This window comes from Pristiophorus japonicus, unplaced genomic scaffold, assembly GCF_044704955.1.
Source record: "Pristiophorus japonicus isolate sPriJap1 unplaced genomic scaffold, sPriJap1.hap1 HAP1_SCAFFOLD_1100, whole genome shotgun sequence".
NCBI lineage: Eukaryota > Metazoa > Chordata > Chondrichthyes > Pristiophoridae > Pristiophorus > Pristiophorus japonicus.
In genome coordinates, this window is record NW_027250757.1 from 34,924 (window position 1) to 50,119 (window position 15,196).

General features: G+C 67.2%; 1 protein-coding gene across 1 annotated transcript in view; it reads right to left on the reverse strand.

The window, feature by feature from the left end:
* The window catches only part of LOC139241559 (nuclear valosin-containing protein-like), a gene marked incomplete at both ends in the record, with an annotated part of 89,193 nt that overhangs the window by 15,795 nt on the left and 58,202 nt on the right, over window positions 1-15,196 (reverse strand). Inside the window, one exon of the mRNA XM_070870048.1 lies at window positions 8,655-8,789. Within this exon, the coding sequence (XP_070726149.1) occupies window positions 8,655-8,789 (135 nt within the window). The remainder of the gene's footprint in view (window positions 1-8,654; window positions 8,790-15,196) is intronic.

Here is a 15,196-nt window from a genome sequence, read left to right on the forward strand (position 1 = left end):
ATTCCCCGAGACCCCACACCGGGACATTCCCCGAGACCCCACACCAGGACATTCCCCGAGACCCCACATCGGGACATTCCCCGAGACCCCACATCGGGACATTCCCCGAGACCCCACACCAGGACATTCCCCGAGACCCCACACCGGGACATTCCCCGAGACCCCACACCAGGACATTCCCCGAGACCCCACACCGGGACATTCCCCGAGACCCCACATCGGGACATTCCCCGAGACCCCACACCGGGACATTCCCCGAGACCCCACACCAGGACATTCCCCGAGACCCCACACCAGGACATTCCCCGAGACCCCACACCCCACACCGGGACATTCCCCGAGACCCCACACCAGGACATTCCCCGAGACCCCACACCGGGACATTCCCCGAGACCCCACACCAGGACATTCCCCGAGACCCCACATCGGGACATTCCCCGAGACCCCACACCAGGACATTCCCCGAGACCCCACACCGGGACATTCCCCGAGACCCCACATCGGGACATTCCCCGAGACCCCACACCAGGACATTCCCCGAGACCCCACACCGGGACATTCCCCGAGACCCCACACCAGGACATTCCCCGAGACCCCACACCGGGACATTCCCCGAGACCCCACACCGGGACATTCCCCGAGACCCCACACCGGGACATTCTCCGAGACCCCACACCCCACACCGGGACATTCCCCGAGACCCCACACCGGGACATTCCCCGAGACCCCACACCGGGACATTCCCCGAGACCCCACACCGGGACATTCCCCGAGACCCCACACCGGGACATTCCCCGAGACCCCACACCGGGACATTCCCCGAGACCCCACACCCCACACCGGGACATTCCCCGAGACCCCACACCGGGACATTCCCTGAGACCCCACATCGGGACATTCCCCGAGACCCCACATCGGGACATTCCCCGAGACCCCACACCAGGACATTCTCCGAGACCCCACACCGGGACATTCCCCGAGACCCCACACCGGGACATTCCCCGAGACCCCACATCGGGACATTCCCCGAGACCCCACACCAGGACATTCCCCGAGACCCCACACCGGGACATTCCCCGAGACCCCACACCAGGACATTCCCCGAGACCCCACACCAGGACATTCCCCGAGACCCCACACCGGGACATTCCCCGAGACCCCACACCGGGACATTCCCCGAGACCCCACACCGGGACATTCCCCGAGACCCCACACCGGGACATTCCCCGAGACCCCACACCGGGACATTCCCCGAGACCCCACACCGGGACATTCCCCGAGACCCCACACCGGGACATTCCCCGAGACCCCACACCGGGACATTCCCCGAGACCCCACACCAGGACATTCCCCGAGACCCCACATCGGGACATTCCCCGAGACCCCACACCGGGACATTCCCCGAGACCCCACACCAGGACATTCCCCGAGACCCCACACCAGGACATTCCCCGAGACCCCACATCGGGACATTCCCCGAGACCCCACATCGGGACATTTCCCGAGACCCCACACCGGGACATTCCCCGAGACCCCACACCGGGACATTCCCCGAGACCCCACACCCCACACCGGGACATTCCCCGAGACCCCACACCAGGACATTCCCCGAGACCCCACATCGGGACATTCCCCGAGACCCCACACCCCACACCGGGACATTCCCCGAGACCCCACACCAGGACATTCCCCGAGACCCCACATCGGGACATTCCCCGAGACCCCACATCGGGACATTCCCCGAGACCCCACACCGGGACATTCCCCGAGACCCCACACCAGGACATTCCCCGAGACCCCACACCGGGACATTCCCCGAGACCCCACACCGGGACATTCCCCGAGACCCCACATCGGGACATTCCCCGAGACCCCACACCCCACACCGGGACATTCCCCGAGACCCCACACCCCACACCGGGACATTCCCCGAGACCCCACACCGGGACATTCCCCGAGACCCCACACCGGGACATTCCCCGAGACCCCACACCGGGACATTCCCCGAGACCCCACACCGGGACATTCCCCGAGACCCCACATCGGGACATTCCCCGAGACCCCACATCGGGACATTCCCCGAGACCCCACACCGGGACATTCCCCGAGACCCCACATCGGGACATTCCCCGAGACCCCACATCGGGACATTCCCCGAGACCCCACACCGGGACATTCCCCGAGACCCCACACCGGGACATTCCCCGAGACCCCACACCGGGACATTCCCCGAGACCCCACACCGGGACATTCCCCGAGACCCCACACCCCACACCGGGACATTCCCCGAGACCCCACACCGGGACATTCCCCGAGACCCCACACCAGGACATTCCCCGAGACCCCACACCGGGACATTCCCCGAGACCCCACATCGGGACATTCCCCGAGACCCCACACCGGGACATTCCCTGAGACCCCACACCGGGACATTCCCCGAGACCCCACACCGGGACATTCCCCGAGACCCCACACCCCACACCGGGACATTCCCCGAGACCCCACACCGGGACATTCCCCGAGACCCCACACCAGGACATTCCCCGAGACCCCACACCGGGACATTCCCCGAGACCCCACACCGGGACATTCCCCGAGACCCCACACCGGGACATTCCCCGAGACCCCACACCGGGACATTCCCCGAGACCCCACATCGGGACATTCCCCGAGACCCCACACCGGGACATTTCCCGAGACCCCACACCGGGACATTCCCCGAGACCCCACACCGGGACATTCCCCGAGACCCCACACCGGGACATTCCCCGAGACCCCACACCCCACACCAGGACATTCCCCGAGACCCCACACCAGGACATTCCCCGAGACCCCACATCGGGACATTCCCCGAGACCCCACACCGGGACATTCCCCGAGACCCCACACCGGGACATTCCCCGAGACCCCACACCCCACACCGGGACATTCCCCGAGACCCCACACCCCACACCAGGACATTCCCCGAGACCCCACACCAGGACATTCCCCGAGACCCCACACCGGGACATTCCCCGAGACCCCACACCGGGACATTCCCCGAGACCCCACACCCCACACCGGGACATTCCCCGAGACCCCACACCGGGACATTCCCCGAGACCCCACACCCCACACCGGGACATTCCCCGAGACCCCACACCAGGACATTCCCCGAGACCCCACACCAGGACATTCCCCGAGACCCCACACCGGGACATTCCCCGAGACCCCACACCGGGACATTCCCTGAGACCCCACACCGGGACATTCCCCGAGACCCCACACCGGGACATTCCCCGAGACCCCACACCGGGACATTCCCTGAGACCCCACATCGGGACATTCCCCGAGACCCCACACCGGGACATTCCCCGAGACCCCACATCGGGACATTCCCCGAGACCCCACATCGGGACATTTCCCGAGACCCCACACCGGGACATTCCCCGAGACCCCACACCCCACACCGGGACATTCCCCGAGACCCCACACCCCACATCGGGACATTCCCCGAGACCCCACACCAGGACATTCCCCGAGACCCCACACCGGGACATTCCCCGAGACCCCACACCCCACACCGGGACATTCCCCGAGACCCCACACCAGGACATTCCCCGAGACCCCACATCGGGACATTCCCCGAGACCCCACATCGGGACATTCCCCGAGACCCCACACCGGGACATTCCCCGAGACCCCACATCGGGACATTCCCCGAGACCCCACACCCCACACCGGGACATTCCCCGAGACCCCACACCCCACACCGGGACATTCCCCGAGACCCCACACCGGGACATTCCCCGAGACCCCACACCAGGACATTCCCCGAGACCCCACATCGGGACATTCCCCGAGACCCCACACCGGGACATTTCCCGAGACCCCACACCGGGACATTCCCCGAGACCCCACACCGGGACATTCCCCGAGACCCCACACCGGGACATTCCCCGAGACCCCACACCCCACACCGGGACATTCCCCGAGACCCCACACCGGGACATTCCCCGAGACCCCACACCCCACACCGGGACATTCCCCGAGACCCCACACCCCACATCGGGACATTCCCCGAGACCCCACACCCCACACCGGGACATTCCCCGAGACCCCACACCCCACACCGGGACATTCCCCGAGACCCCACACCGGGACATTCCCCGAGATCCCACACCGGGACATTCCCCGAGACCCCACACCAGGACATTCCCCGAGACCCCACACCCCACACCGGGACATTCCCCGAGACCCCACACCAGGACATTCCCCGAGACCCCACACCAGGACATTCCCCGAGACCCCACACCAGGACATTCCCCGAGACCCCACATCGGGACATTTCCCGAGACCCCACACCGGGACATTCCCCGAGACCCCACATCGGGACATTCCCCGAGACCCCACACCGGGACATTCCCCGAGACCCCACACCGGGACATTCCCCGAGACCCCACACCGGGACATTCCCCGAGACCCCACATCGGGACATTCCCCGAGACCCCACATCGGGACATTTCCCGAGACCCCACACCGGGACATTCCCCGAGACCCCACATCGGGACATTCCCCGAGACCCCACACCGGGACATTCCCCGAGACCCCACATCGGGACATTCCCCGAGACCCCACACCGGGACATTCCCTGAGACCCCACACCAGGACATTCCCCGAGACCCCACACCAGGACATTCCCCGAGACCCCACACCGGGACATTCCCCGAGACCCCACACCGGCACATTCCCCGAGACCCCACACCAGGACATTCCCCGAGACCCCACATCGGGACATTCCCCGAGACCCCACACCGGGACATTCCCCGAGACCCCACACCAGGACATTCCCCGAGACCCCACACCCCACACCGGGACATTCCCCGAGACCCCACACCAGGACATTCCCCGAGACCCCACACCGGGACATTCCCCGAGACCCCACACCGGGACATTCCCCGAGACCCCACATCGGGACATTCCCCGAGACCCCACACCGGGACATTCCCCGAGACCCCACACCGGGACATTCCCCGAGACCCCACACCGGGACATTCCCCGAGACCCCACACCGGGACATTCCCCGAGACCCCACACCGGGACATTCCCTGAGACCCCACACCGGGACATTCCCCGAGACCCCACACCGGGACATTCCCCGAGACCCCACACCAGGACATTCCCCGAGACCCCACACCCCACACCGGGACATTCCCCGAGACCCCACATCGGGACATTCCCCGAGACCCCACACCCCACACCGGGACATTCCCCGAGACCCCACACCCCACACCGGGACATTCCCCGAGACCCCACACCCCACACCGGGACATTCCCCGAGACCCCACACCGGGACATTCCCTGAGACCCCACACCGGGACATTCCCCGAGACCCCACACCGGGACATTCCCCGAGACCCCACACCCCACACCGGGACATTCCCCGAGACCCCACACCGGGACATTCCCCGAGACCCCACACCCCACACCGGGACATTCCCCGAGACCCCACACCAGGACATTCCCCGAGACCCCACATCGGGACATTCCCCGAGACCCCACACCCCACATCGGGACATTCCCCGAGACCCCACACCGGGACATTCCCCGAGACCCCACACCGGGACATTCCCCGAGACCCCACACCGGGACATTCCCCGAGACCCCACACCGGGACATTCCCCGAGACCCCACACCGGGACATTCCCCGAGACCCCACATCGGGACATTCCCCGAGACCCCACACCGGGACATTCCCCGAGACCCCACACCGGGACATTCCCCGAGACCCCACATCGGGACATTCCCCGAGACCCCACACCCCACACCGGGACATTCCCCGAGACCCCACACCAGGACATTCCCCGAGACCCCACACCGGGACATTCCCCGAGACCCCACACCGGGACATTCCCCGAGACCCCACACCGGGACATTCCCCGAGACCCCACACCGGGACATTCCCCGAGACCCCACACCGGGACATTCCCCGAGACCCCACACCGGGACATTCCCCGAGACCCCACACCGGGACATTCCCCGAGACCCCACACCGGGACATTCCCCGAGACCCCACACCAGGACATTCCCCGAGACCCCACACCAGGACATTCCCCGAGACCCCACACCGGGACATTCCCCGAGACCCCACACCAGGACATTCCCCGAGACCCCACACCGGGACATTCCCCGAGACCCCACACCCCACACCGGGACATTCCCCGAGACCCCACACCAGGACATTCCCCGAGACCCCACACCGGGACATTCCCCGAGACCCCACACCCCACACCGGGACATTCCCCGAGACCCCACACCAGGACATTCCCCGAGACCCCACACCCCACACCGGGACATTCCCCGAGACCCCACACCGGGACATTCCCCGAGACCCCACACCGGGACATTCCCCGAGACCCCACACCGGGACATTCCCCGAGACCCCACACCAGGACATTCCCCGAGACCCCACACCAGGACATTCCCCGAGACCCCACATCGGGACATTCCCCGAGACCCCACACCGGGACATTCCCCGAGACCCCACACCGGGACATTCCCCGAGACCCCACACCCCACACCGGGACATTCCCCGAGACCCCACACCAGGACATTCCCCGAGACCCCACATCGGGACATTCCCCGAGACCCCACACCGGGACATTCCCCGAGACCCCACACCGGGACATTCCCCGAGACCCCACACCGGGACATTCCCCGAGACCCCACACCCCACACCGGGACATTCCCCGAGACCCCACACCGGGACATTCCCCGAGACCCCACACCGGGACATTCCCCGAGACCCCACACCGGGACATTCCCCGAGACCCCACACCGGGACATTCCCCGAGACCCCACACCGGGACATTCCCCGAGACCCCACACCGGGACATTCCCCGAGACCCCACATCGGGACATTCCCCGAGACCCCACACCGGGACATTCCCCGAGACCCCACATCGGGACATTCCCCGAGACCCCACACCGGGACATTCCCCGAGACCCCACACCGGGACATTCCCCGAGACCCCACATCGGGACATTCCCCGAGACCCCACACCGGGACATTCCCCGAGACCCCACACCGGGACATTCCCCGAGACCCCACACCGGGACATTCCCCGAGACCCCACACCAGGACATTCCCCGAGACCCCACACCCCACACCGGGACATTCCCCGAGACCCCACACCCCACACCGGGACATTCCCCGAGACCCCACACCGGGACATTCCCCGAGACCCCACACCCCACACCGGGACATTCCCCGAGACCCCACACCGGGACATTCCCCGAGACCCCACACCGGGACATTCCCCGAGACCCCACACCAGGACATTCCCCGAGACCCCACACCCCACACCGGGACATTCCCCGAGACCCCACACCGGGACATTCCCCGAGACCCCACACCGGGACATTCCCCGAGACCCCACACCAGGACATTCCCCGAGACCCCACACCGGGACATTCCCCGAGACCCCACACCAGGACATTCCCCGAGACCCCACACCCCACACCGGGACATTCCCCGAGACCCCACACCGGGACATTCCCCGAGACCCCACACCAGGACATTCCCCGAGACCCCACACCGGGACATTCCCCGAGACCCCACACCGGGACATTCCCCGAGACCCCACACCGGGACATTCCCCGAGACCCCACACCGGGACATTCCCCGAGACCCCACATCGGGACATTCCCCGAGACCCCACACCGGGACATTCCCCGAGACCCCACACCCCACACCGGGACATTCCCCGAGACCCCACACCGGGACATTCCCCGAGACCCCACACCAGGACATTCCCCGAGACCCCACACCGGGACATTCCCCGAGACCCCACATCGGGACATTCCCCGAGACCCCACACCCCACACCGGGACATTCCCCGAGACCCCACACCAGGACATTCCCCGAGACCCCACACCGGGACATTCCCCGAGACCCCACACCCCACACCGGGACATTCCCCGAGACCCCACACCGGGACATTCCCCGAGACCCCACACCGGGACATTCCCCGAGACCCCACACCAGGACATTCCCCGAGACCCCACATCGGGACATTCCCCGAGACCCCACACCGGGACATTCCCCGAGACCCCACATCGGGACATTCCCCGAGACCCCACACCAGGACATTCCCCGAGACCCCACATCGGGACATTCCCCGAGACCCCACATCGGGACATTCCCCGAGACCCCACACCGGGACATTCCCCGAGACCCCACACCGGGACATTCCCCGAGACCCCACACCCCACACCGGGACATTCCCCGAGACCCCACATCGGGACATTCCCCGAGACCCCACACCGGGACATTCCCCGAGACCCCACACCGGGACATTCCCCGAGACCCCACACCAGGACATTCCCCGAGACCCCACACCGGGACATTCCCCGAGACCCCACACCGGGACATTCCCCGAGACCCCACATCGGGACATTCCCCGAGACCCCACACCGGGACATTCCCCGAGACCCCACACCGGGACATTTCCCGAGACCCCACACCCCACACCGGGACATTCCCCGAGACCCCACACCGGGACATTCCCCGAGACCAGTTGTACGAGAGTTTTATGTAAAGTACTGTTGATAGACGAGAGCACCACCCTAACGGATGTTTGCTGGCAATGGGTATGACTGGGTTTTACTCTTACCCCAACGATGGCCTGTGCCAGCAGCGTCTTCCCGCAGCCTGGAGGTCCGTGTAACAGGAATCCCCGAGGGGGCACCACGCCCAGCTGCTGGTACACCTCCGGGTGCCGCATGTGAAGCAGCAGTTGGCACACCGCCTGCAAACACAGAGGGTTAAATTCACCATGGGCGCTCGCCACCTCTCCCAAACCACTGCCCCGCGCTGGGCAATGCTCCCACTGCCCCGTCCTTCACACCTCTCCCCAACCACTGCCCCGCGCTGGGCAATGCTCCCACTGCCCCGTCCTTCACACCTCTCCCCAATCACTGCCCCGCGCTGGGCCGGGATCCCCACTGCCCCGTCCTTCACACCTCTCCCCAACCACTGCCCCGCGCTGGGCAATGCTCCCACTGCCCCGTCCTTCACACCTCTCCCCAACCACTGCCCCGTGCTGGGCCGGGATCCCCACTGCCCCGTCCTTCACACCTCTCCCCAATCACTGCCCCGCGCTGGGCCGGGATCCCCACTGCCCCGTCCTTCACACCTCTCCCCAATCACTGCCCCGCGCTGGGCAATGCTCCCACTGCCCCGTCCTTCACACCTCTCCCCAACCACTGCCCCGCGCTGGGCCGGGATCCCCACTGCCCCGTCCTTCACACCTCTCCCCAACCACTGCCCCGCGCTGGGCCGGGATCCCCACTGCCCCGTCCTTCACACCTCTCCCCAACCACTGCCCCGCGCTGGGCCGGGATCCCCACTGCCCCGTCCTTCACACCTCTCCCCAATCACTGCCCCGCGCTGGGCCGGGATCCCCACTGCCCCGTCCTTCACACCTCTCCCCAATCACTGCCCCGCGCTGGGCAATGCTCCCACTGCCCCGTCCTTCACACCTCTCCCCAACCACTGCCCCGCGCTGGGCAATGCTCCCACTGCCCCGTCCTTCACACCTCTCCCCAATCACTGCCCCGCGCTGGGCCGGGATCCCCACTGCCCCGTCCTTCACACCTCTCCCCAACCACTGCCCCGCGCTGGGCCAGGATCCCCACTGCCCCGTCCTTCACACCTCTCCCCAACCACTGGACCGTGCTGGGCCAGGATCCCCACTGCCCCGTCCTTCACACCTCTCCCCAACCACTGCCCCGCGCTGGGCCAGGATCCCCACTGCCCCGTCCTTCACACCTCTCCCCAACCACTGCCCCGCGCTGGGCCGGGATCCCCACTGCCCCGTCCTTCACACCTCTCCCCAACCACTGCCCCGCGCTGGGCCAGGATCCCCACTGCCCCGTCCTTCACACCTCTCCCCAACCACTGGACCGTGCTGGGCCAGGATCCACACTGCCTCTCGCTGGGTCAGGATCCCCACTGCCCCGTCCTTCACACCTCTCCCCAACCACTGCCCCGTGCTGGGCCAGGATCCCCACTGCCCCGTCCTTCACACCTCTCCCCAACCACTGGACCGTGCTGGGCCAGGATCCACACTGCCCCGTCCTACACACCTCTCCCCAACCACTGCCCCGTGCTGGGCCAGGATCCACACTGCCTCTCGCTGGGCCAGGATCCCCACTGCCCCGCGCTGGGCCACACTCCCCACACCTCTCCCCAATCACCGCCCCGCGCTGGGCCGGGATCCCCACTGCCCCGCGCTGGGCCACACTCCCCACACCTCTCCCCAATCACCGCCCCGTGCTGGGCCAGGATCCACACTGCCTCTCGCTGGGCCGGGATACCCACTGCCCCGTGCTGGGCCAGGATCCCCACTGCCTCTCGCTGGGCCAGGATCCCCACTGCCCCACGCTGGGCCATACTCCCCATACCTCTCCCCAACCACTGCCCCGTGCTGGGCCAGGATCCCCACTGCCTCTCGCTGGGCCAGGATCCCCACTGCCCCACGCTGGGCCATACTCCCCACACCTCTCCCCAACCACTGCCCCGCGCTGGGCCAGGATCCCCACTGCCTCTCGCTGGGCCAGGATCCCCACTGCCCCACACCTCTCCCCAACCACTGCCCTGCGCTGGGCCGGGATCCCCACTGCCCCGTCCTTCACACCTCTCCCGAACCGCTGCCCCGCACTGGGCCACACTGCCCACTGCCCCGTCCTTCACACCTCTCCCCAATCACTGCCCCATACTGGGCAATGCTTCCCACCACCCCGTGGCTTGTCCTTCCCGCGCGAACCTAGATGGCGAGAGTTAAAAGCATTACAGCTGAGTCTGGTCCCTCCCTCCCCCCTTCCCTCACTCCCTTCATCCCTTCACGTCAAATTGGTCGTGTTTCAATCTCTCCATGGCCTCTCTTTATCTACAGCCTCCTCCAGTCCTACAGCCCTCCAACCTAATTGTGCTCCTCGAGTTCTGGCCTCTTGTACATCCAGCGGGGTCACACGAACAGTAGTGGGGAACCCCTTCACATCTCACATTCACGAGCATGTGAGATAACTGTAGCTCCAACAGCTCAGCTCAGAAAACCTGGCCCACAGCCCCCTCGCCCACTGCCGCCTGTACAGTCCCTCACCCACTGCCCCCTGTACAGTCCCCTCACCCACTGCCCCTTGTACAGCCCCCTCACCCACTGCCCCCCCTGTACAGGCCCCTCACCCACTGCCCCCCTGTACAGCCCCCCCACCCACTGCCCCCCCTGTACAGCCCTCTCACCCACTGCCCTCCCTGGACAGCCCCCTCACCCACTGCCCCCTGTACAGTCCCCTCACCCACTGCCCCCTGTACAGTCCCCTCACCCACTGCCCCCTGTACAGCCCCCTCACCCACTGCCCCCTGTACAGCCCCCTCACCCACTGCCCCCTGTATAGCCCCCTCACCCACTGCCCCCTGACCCACTGCCCCCTGTACAGGCCCCTCACCCACTGCCCCCTGTATAGCCCCCTCACCCACTGCCCCCTGACCCACTGCCCCCGGAACAGCCCCCTCACCCACTGCCCCCTGCACAGCCCCCTCACCCACTGCCCCCTGTACAACCCCCTCAACCACTGCCCCCCGGTACAGCCCCCTGCCCCCTGTATAGCCCCCTCACCCACTGCCCCCTGACCCACTGCCCCCTGTATAGCCCCCTCACCCACTGCCCCCTGTATAGCACCCTCAGCCACTGCCCCCCGGTACAGCTCCCTCACCCACTGCCCCCTGTACAGCCCCCTCACCCACTGCCCCCTGGACAGCCCCCTCACCCACTGCCCCCTGTACAGCCCCCTCACCCACTGCCCCCTGTACAGCGCCCTCACCCACTGCCACCCTGTACAGCCCTCTCACCTACTGCCCCCTGTACAGCCCCGTCACCCACTGCCCCCCTGTACAGCCCCCTCACCCACTGCCCCCTGTACAGCCCCCTCACCCACTGCCCCCTGTACAGCCCCTCACCAGCCCCCTGACTCACTGCACAGCCCCCTCACCCACTGCCCCCCTGTACAGCCCCCTCACCCACTGCCCCCTGTATAGCCCCCTCACCCACTGCCCCCTGTATGGCCCCCTCACCCACTGCCCCCTGTATAGCCCCCTCACCCACTGCCCCTTGTATAGCCCCCTCACCCACTGCCCCCTGGACAGCACCCTCACCCACTGCCCCCTGTATAACCCCCACACCCACTGCCCCCCTGTAGAGCCCCCTCACCCACTGCCCCCTGTACAGCCCCCTCACCCACTGCCCCCCTGTACAGCCCCCTCACCCACTGTCCCCCCTGTACAGACCCCTCACCCACTGCCCCCTGTACAGCCCCCTCACCCACTGCCCCCTGTACAGCCCCCTCACCCACTGCCCCCTGTGTAGCCCCCTCACACACTGCCCGCTGTACAGCCCCCTCACCCACTGCCCCCTGTACAGCCCCCTCACCCACTGCCCCCTGTACAGCCCCCACCCACTGCCCCCCTGTACTGCCCTCACCCACTGCCCCTTGTACAGCCCCCTCACCCACTGCCCCCCTGTACAGCCCCCTCACCCACTGCCACCTGTATAGCCCGCACCCACTGCCCCCTGTACAGCCCTCACCCACTGCCCCCTGTACAGCCCCCTCACCCACTGCCCCCTGTACAGCCCCCTCACCCACTGCGCCCCTGTACAGCCCCCTCACCAACTGCCTCCCTCAACAGCCCCCTCACCCACTGCCCCCCTGAACAGCCCCCTCACCCACTGCCCCCTGCACAGCCCCCTCACCCACTGCCCCCTGTACAGTCTCCTCACCCACTGCCCCCCTATACAGCTCCCTCACCCACTGCCCCCTGGACAGCCCCCTCACCCACTGCCCCCTGTACAGTCACCTCACCCACTGCCCCCTGTACAGTCACCTCACCCACTGCCCCCTGTAGAGTCCCGTCACCCACTGCCCCTCTGTACAGTCCCCTCACCCACTGCCCCCCTGTACAGTCCCCTCACCCACTGCCCCCTGTACAGCCCTCACCCACAGCCCCCTGACCAACTGCCTCCCTATACAGCCCCCTCACCCACTGCCCCCCTGAACAGCCCCCTCACCCACTGCCCCCCCCTGTACAGCCCCCTCACCCACTGCCCCCGCTGTACAGCCCCCTCACCCACTGCCCCCCCTGTACAGCCCCCTCACCCACTGCCCCCTGTACAGTCCCCTCACCCACTGCCCCCTGTACAGTCCTCACCCACTGCCCCCTGTACAGTCCCCTCACCCACTGCCCCCTGTACAGCCCCTTCACCCACTGCCCCCTGTACAGCCCCCTCACCAACTGCACCCTGTATAGCCCCCTCACCCACTGCCCCCTGTACAGTCCCCTCACCCACTGCCCCCTGTATAGTCCCCTCACCCACTGCCCCCTGACCCACTGCCCCTTGTACAGCCCCCTCACCCACTGCCCCCTGTACAACCCCCTCAACCACTGCCCCCCGGTACAGCCCCCTCACCCACTGCCCCCTGTATAGCCCCCTCACCCACTTCCCCCTGGCCCACTGCCCCCTGTATAGCACCCTCACCCACTGCCCCCTGTACAGCCCCCTCACCCACTGCCCCCTGACCAACTGCCCACTGTACAGCCCCCTCACCCACTGCCCCCCTGTACAGCCCCCTCACCCACTGCCCCCTGTAAAGCCCCCTCACCCACTGCCCCTTGTATAGCCCCCTCACCCACTGCCCCCTGTATAGCCCCCTCACCCACTGCCCCCTGTACAGCCCCCTCACCCACTGCCCCCAGTACAGTCCCCTCACCCACTGCCCCCTGTACAGCCCCCTCACCCACTGCCCCCCCTGTACAGGTCCCTCACCCACTGCCCCCCCTGTACAGCCCCCCCACCCACTGCCCCCCCTGTACAGCCCCCTCACCCACTGCCCCCCCTGGACAGCCCCCTCACCCACTGCCCCCTGTACAGTCCCCTCACCCACTGCCCCCTGTACAGTCCTCACCCACTGCCCCCTGTACAGTCCCCTCACCCACTGCCCCCTGTACAGCCCCCTCACCCACGGCCCCCTGTACAGCCCCCTCACCCACTGCCCCCTGTATAGCCCCCTACCCACTGCCCCCGGAACAGCCCCCCCACCCACTGCCCCCTGCACAGCCTCCTCACCCACTGCCCCCGGTACAACCCCCTCAACCACTGCCCCCCGGTACAGCCCCCTGACCCACTGCCCCCTGTATAGCCCCCTCACCCACTGCCCCCTGACCCACTGCCCCCTGTATAGCCCCCTCACCCACTGCCCCCTGTATAGCACCCTCAGCCACTGCCCCCCGGTACAGCCCCCTCACCCACTGCCCCCTGTACAGCACCCTCACCCACTGCCCCCTGGACAGCCCCCTCACCCACTGCCCCCCTGTACAGCCCCCTCAGCCACTGCCCCCCGGTACAGCCCCCTCACCCACTGCCCCCTGTACAGCCCCCTCACCCACTGCCCCCTGGACAGCCCCCTCACCCACTGCCCCCCTGTACAGCCCCCTCACCCACTGCCCCCCGTACAGCGCCCTCACCCACTGCCACCCTGTACAGCCCCCTCACCTACTGCCCCCTGTACAGCCCCGTCACCCACTGCCCCCCTGTACAGCCCCCTCACCCACTGCCCCCTGTACAGCCCCCTCACCCACTGCCCCCCGGTACAGCCCCCTCACCCACTGCCCCGTGTACAGCCCCCTCACCCACTGCCCCCTGTACAGCCCCCTCACCAGCCCCCTGACCCACTGCCCACTGTACAGCCCCCTCACCCACTGCCCCCCTGTACAGCCCCCTCACCCACTGCCCCCTGTATAGCCCCCTCACCCACTGCCCCCTGTATAGCCCCCTCACCCACTGCCCCCTGTATAGCCCCCTCACCCACTGCCCCCTGTATAGCCCCCTGACCCACTGCCCCCTGTACAGCCCCCACACCCACTGCCCCTGTATAGCCCGCTCACCCACTGCCCCCTGGACAGCACCCTCACCCACTGCCCCCTGTATAACCCCCACACCCACTGCCCCCCTGTAGAGCCCCCTCACCCACTGCCCCCTGTACAGCCCCCTCACCCACTGCCCCCCTGTACAGCCCACTCACCCACTGTCCCCTGTGTAGCCCCCTCACACACTGCCCGCTGTACAGCCCCCTCACCCACTGCCCCCTGTACAGCCCCCTC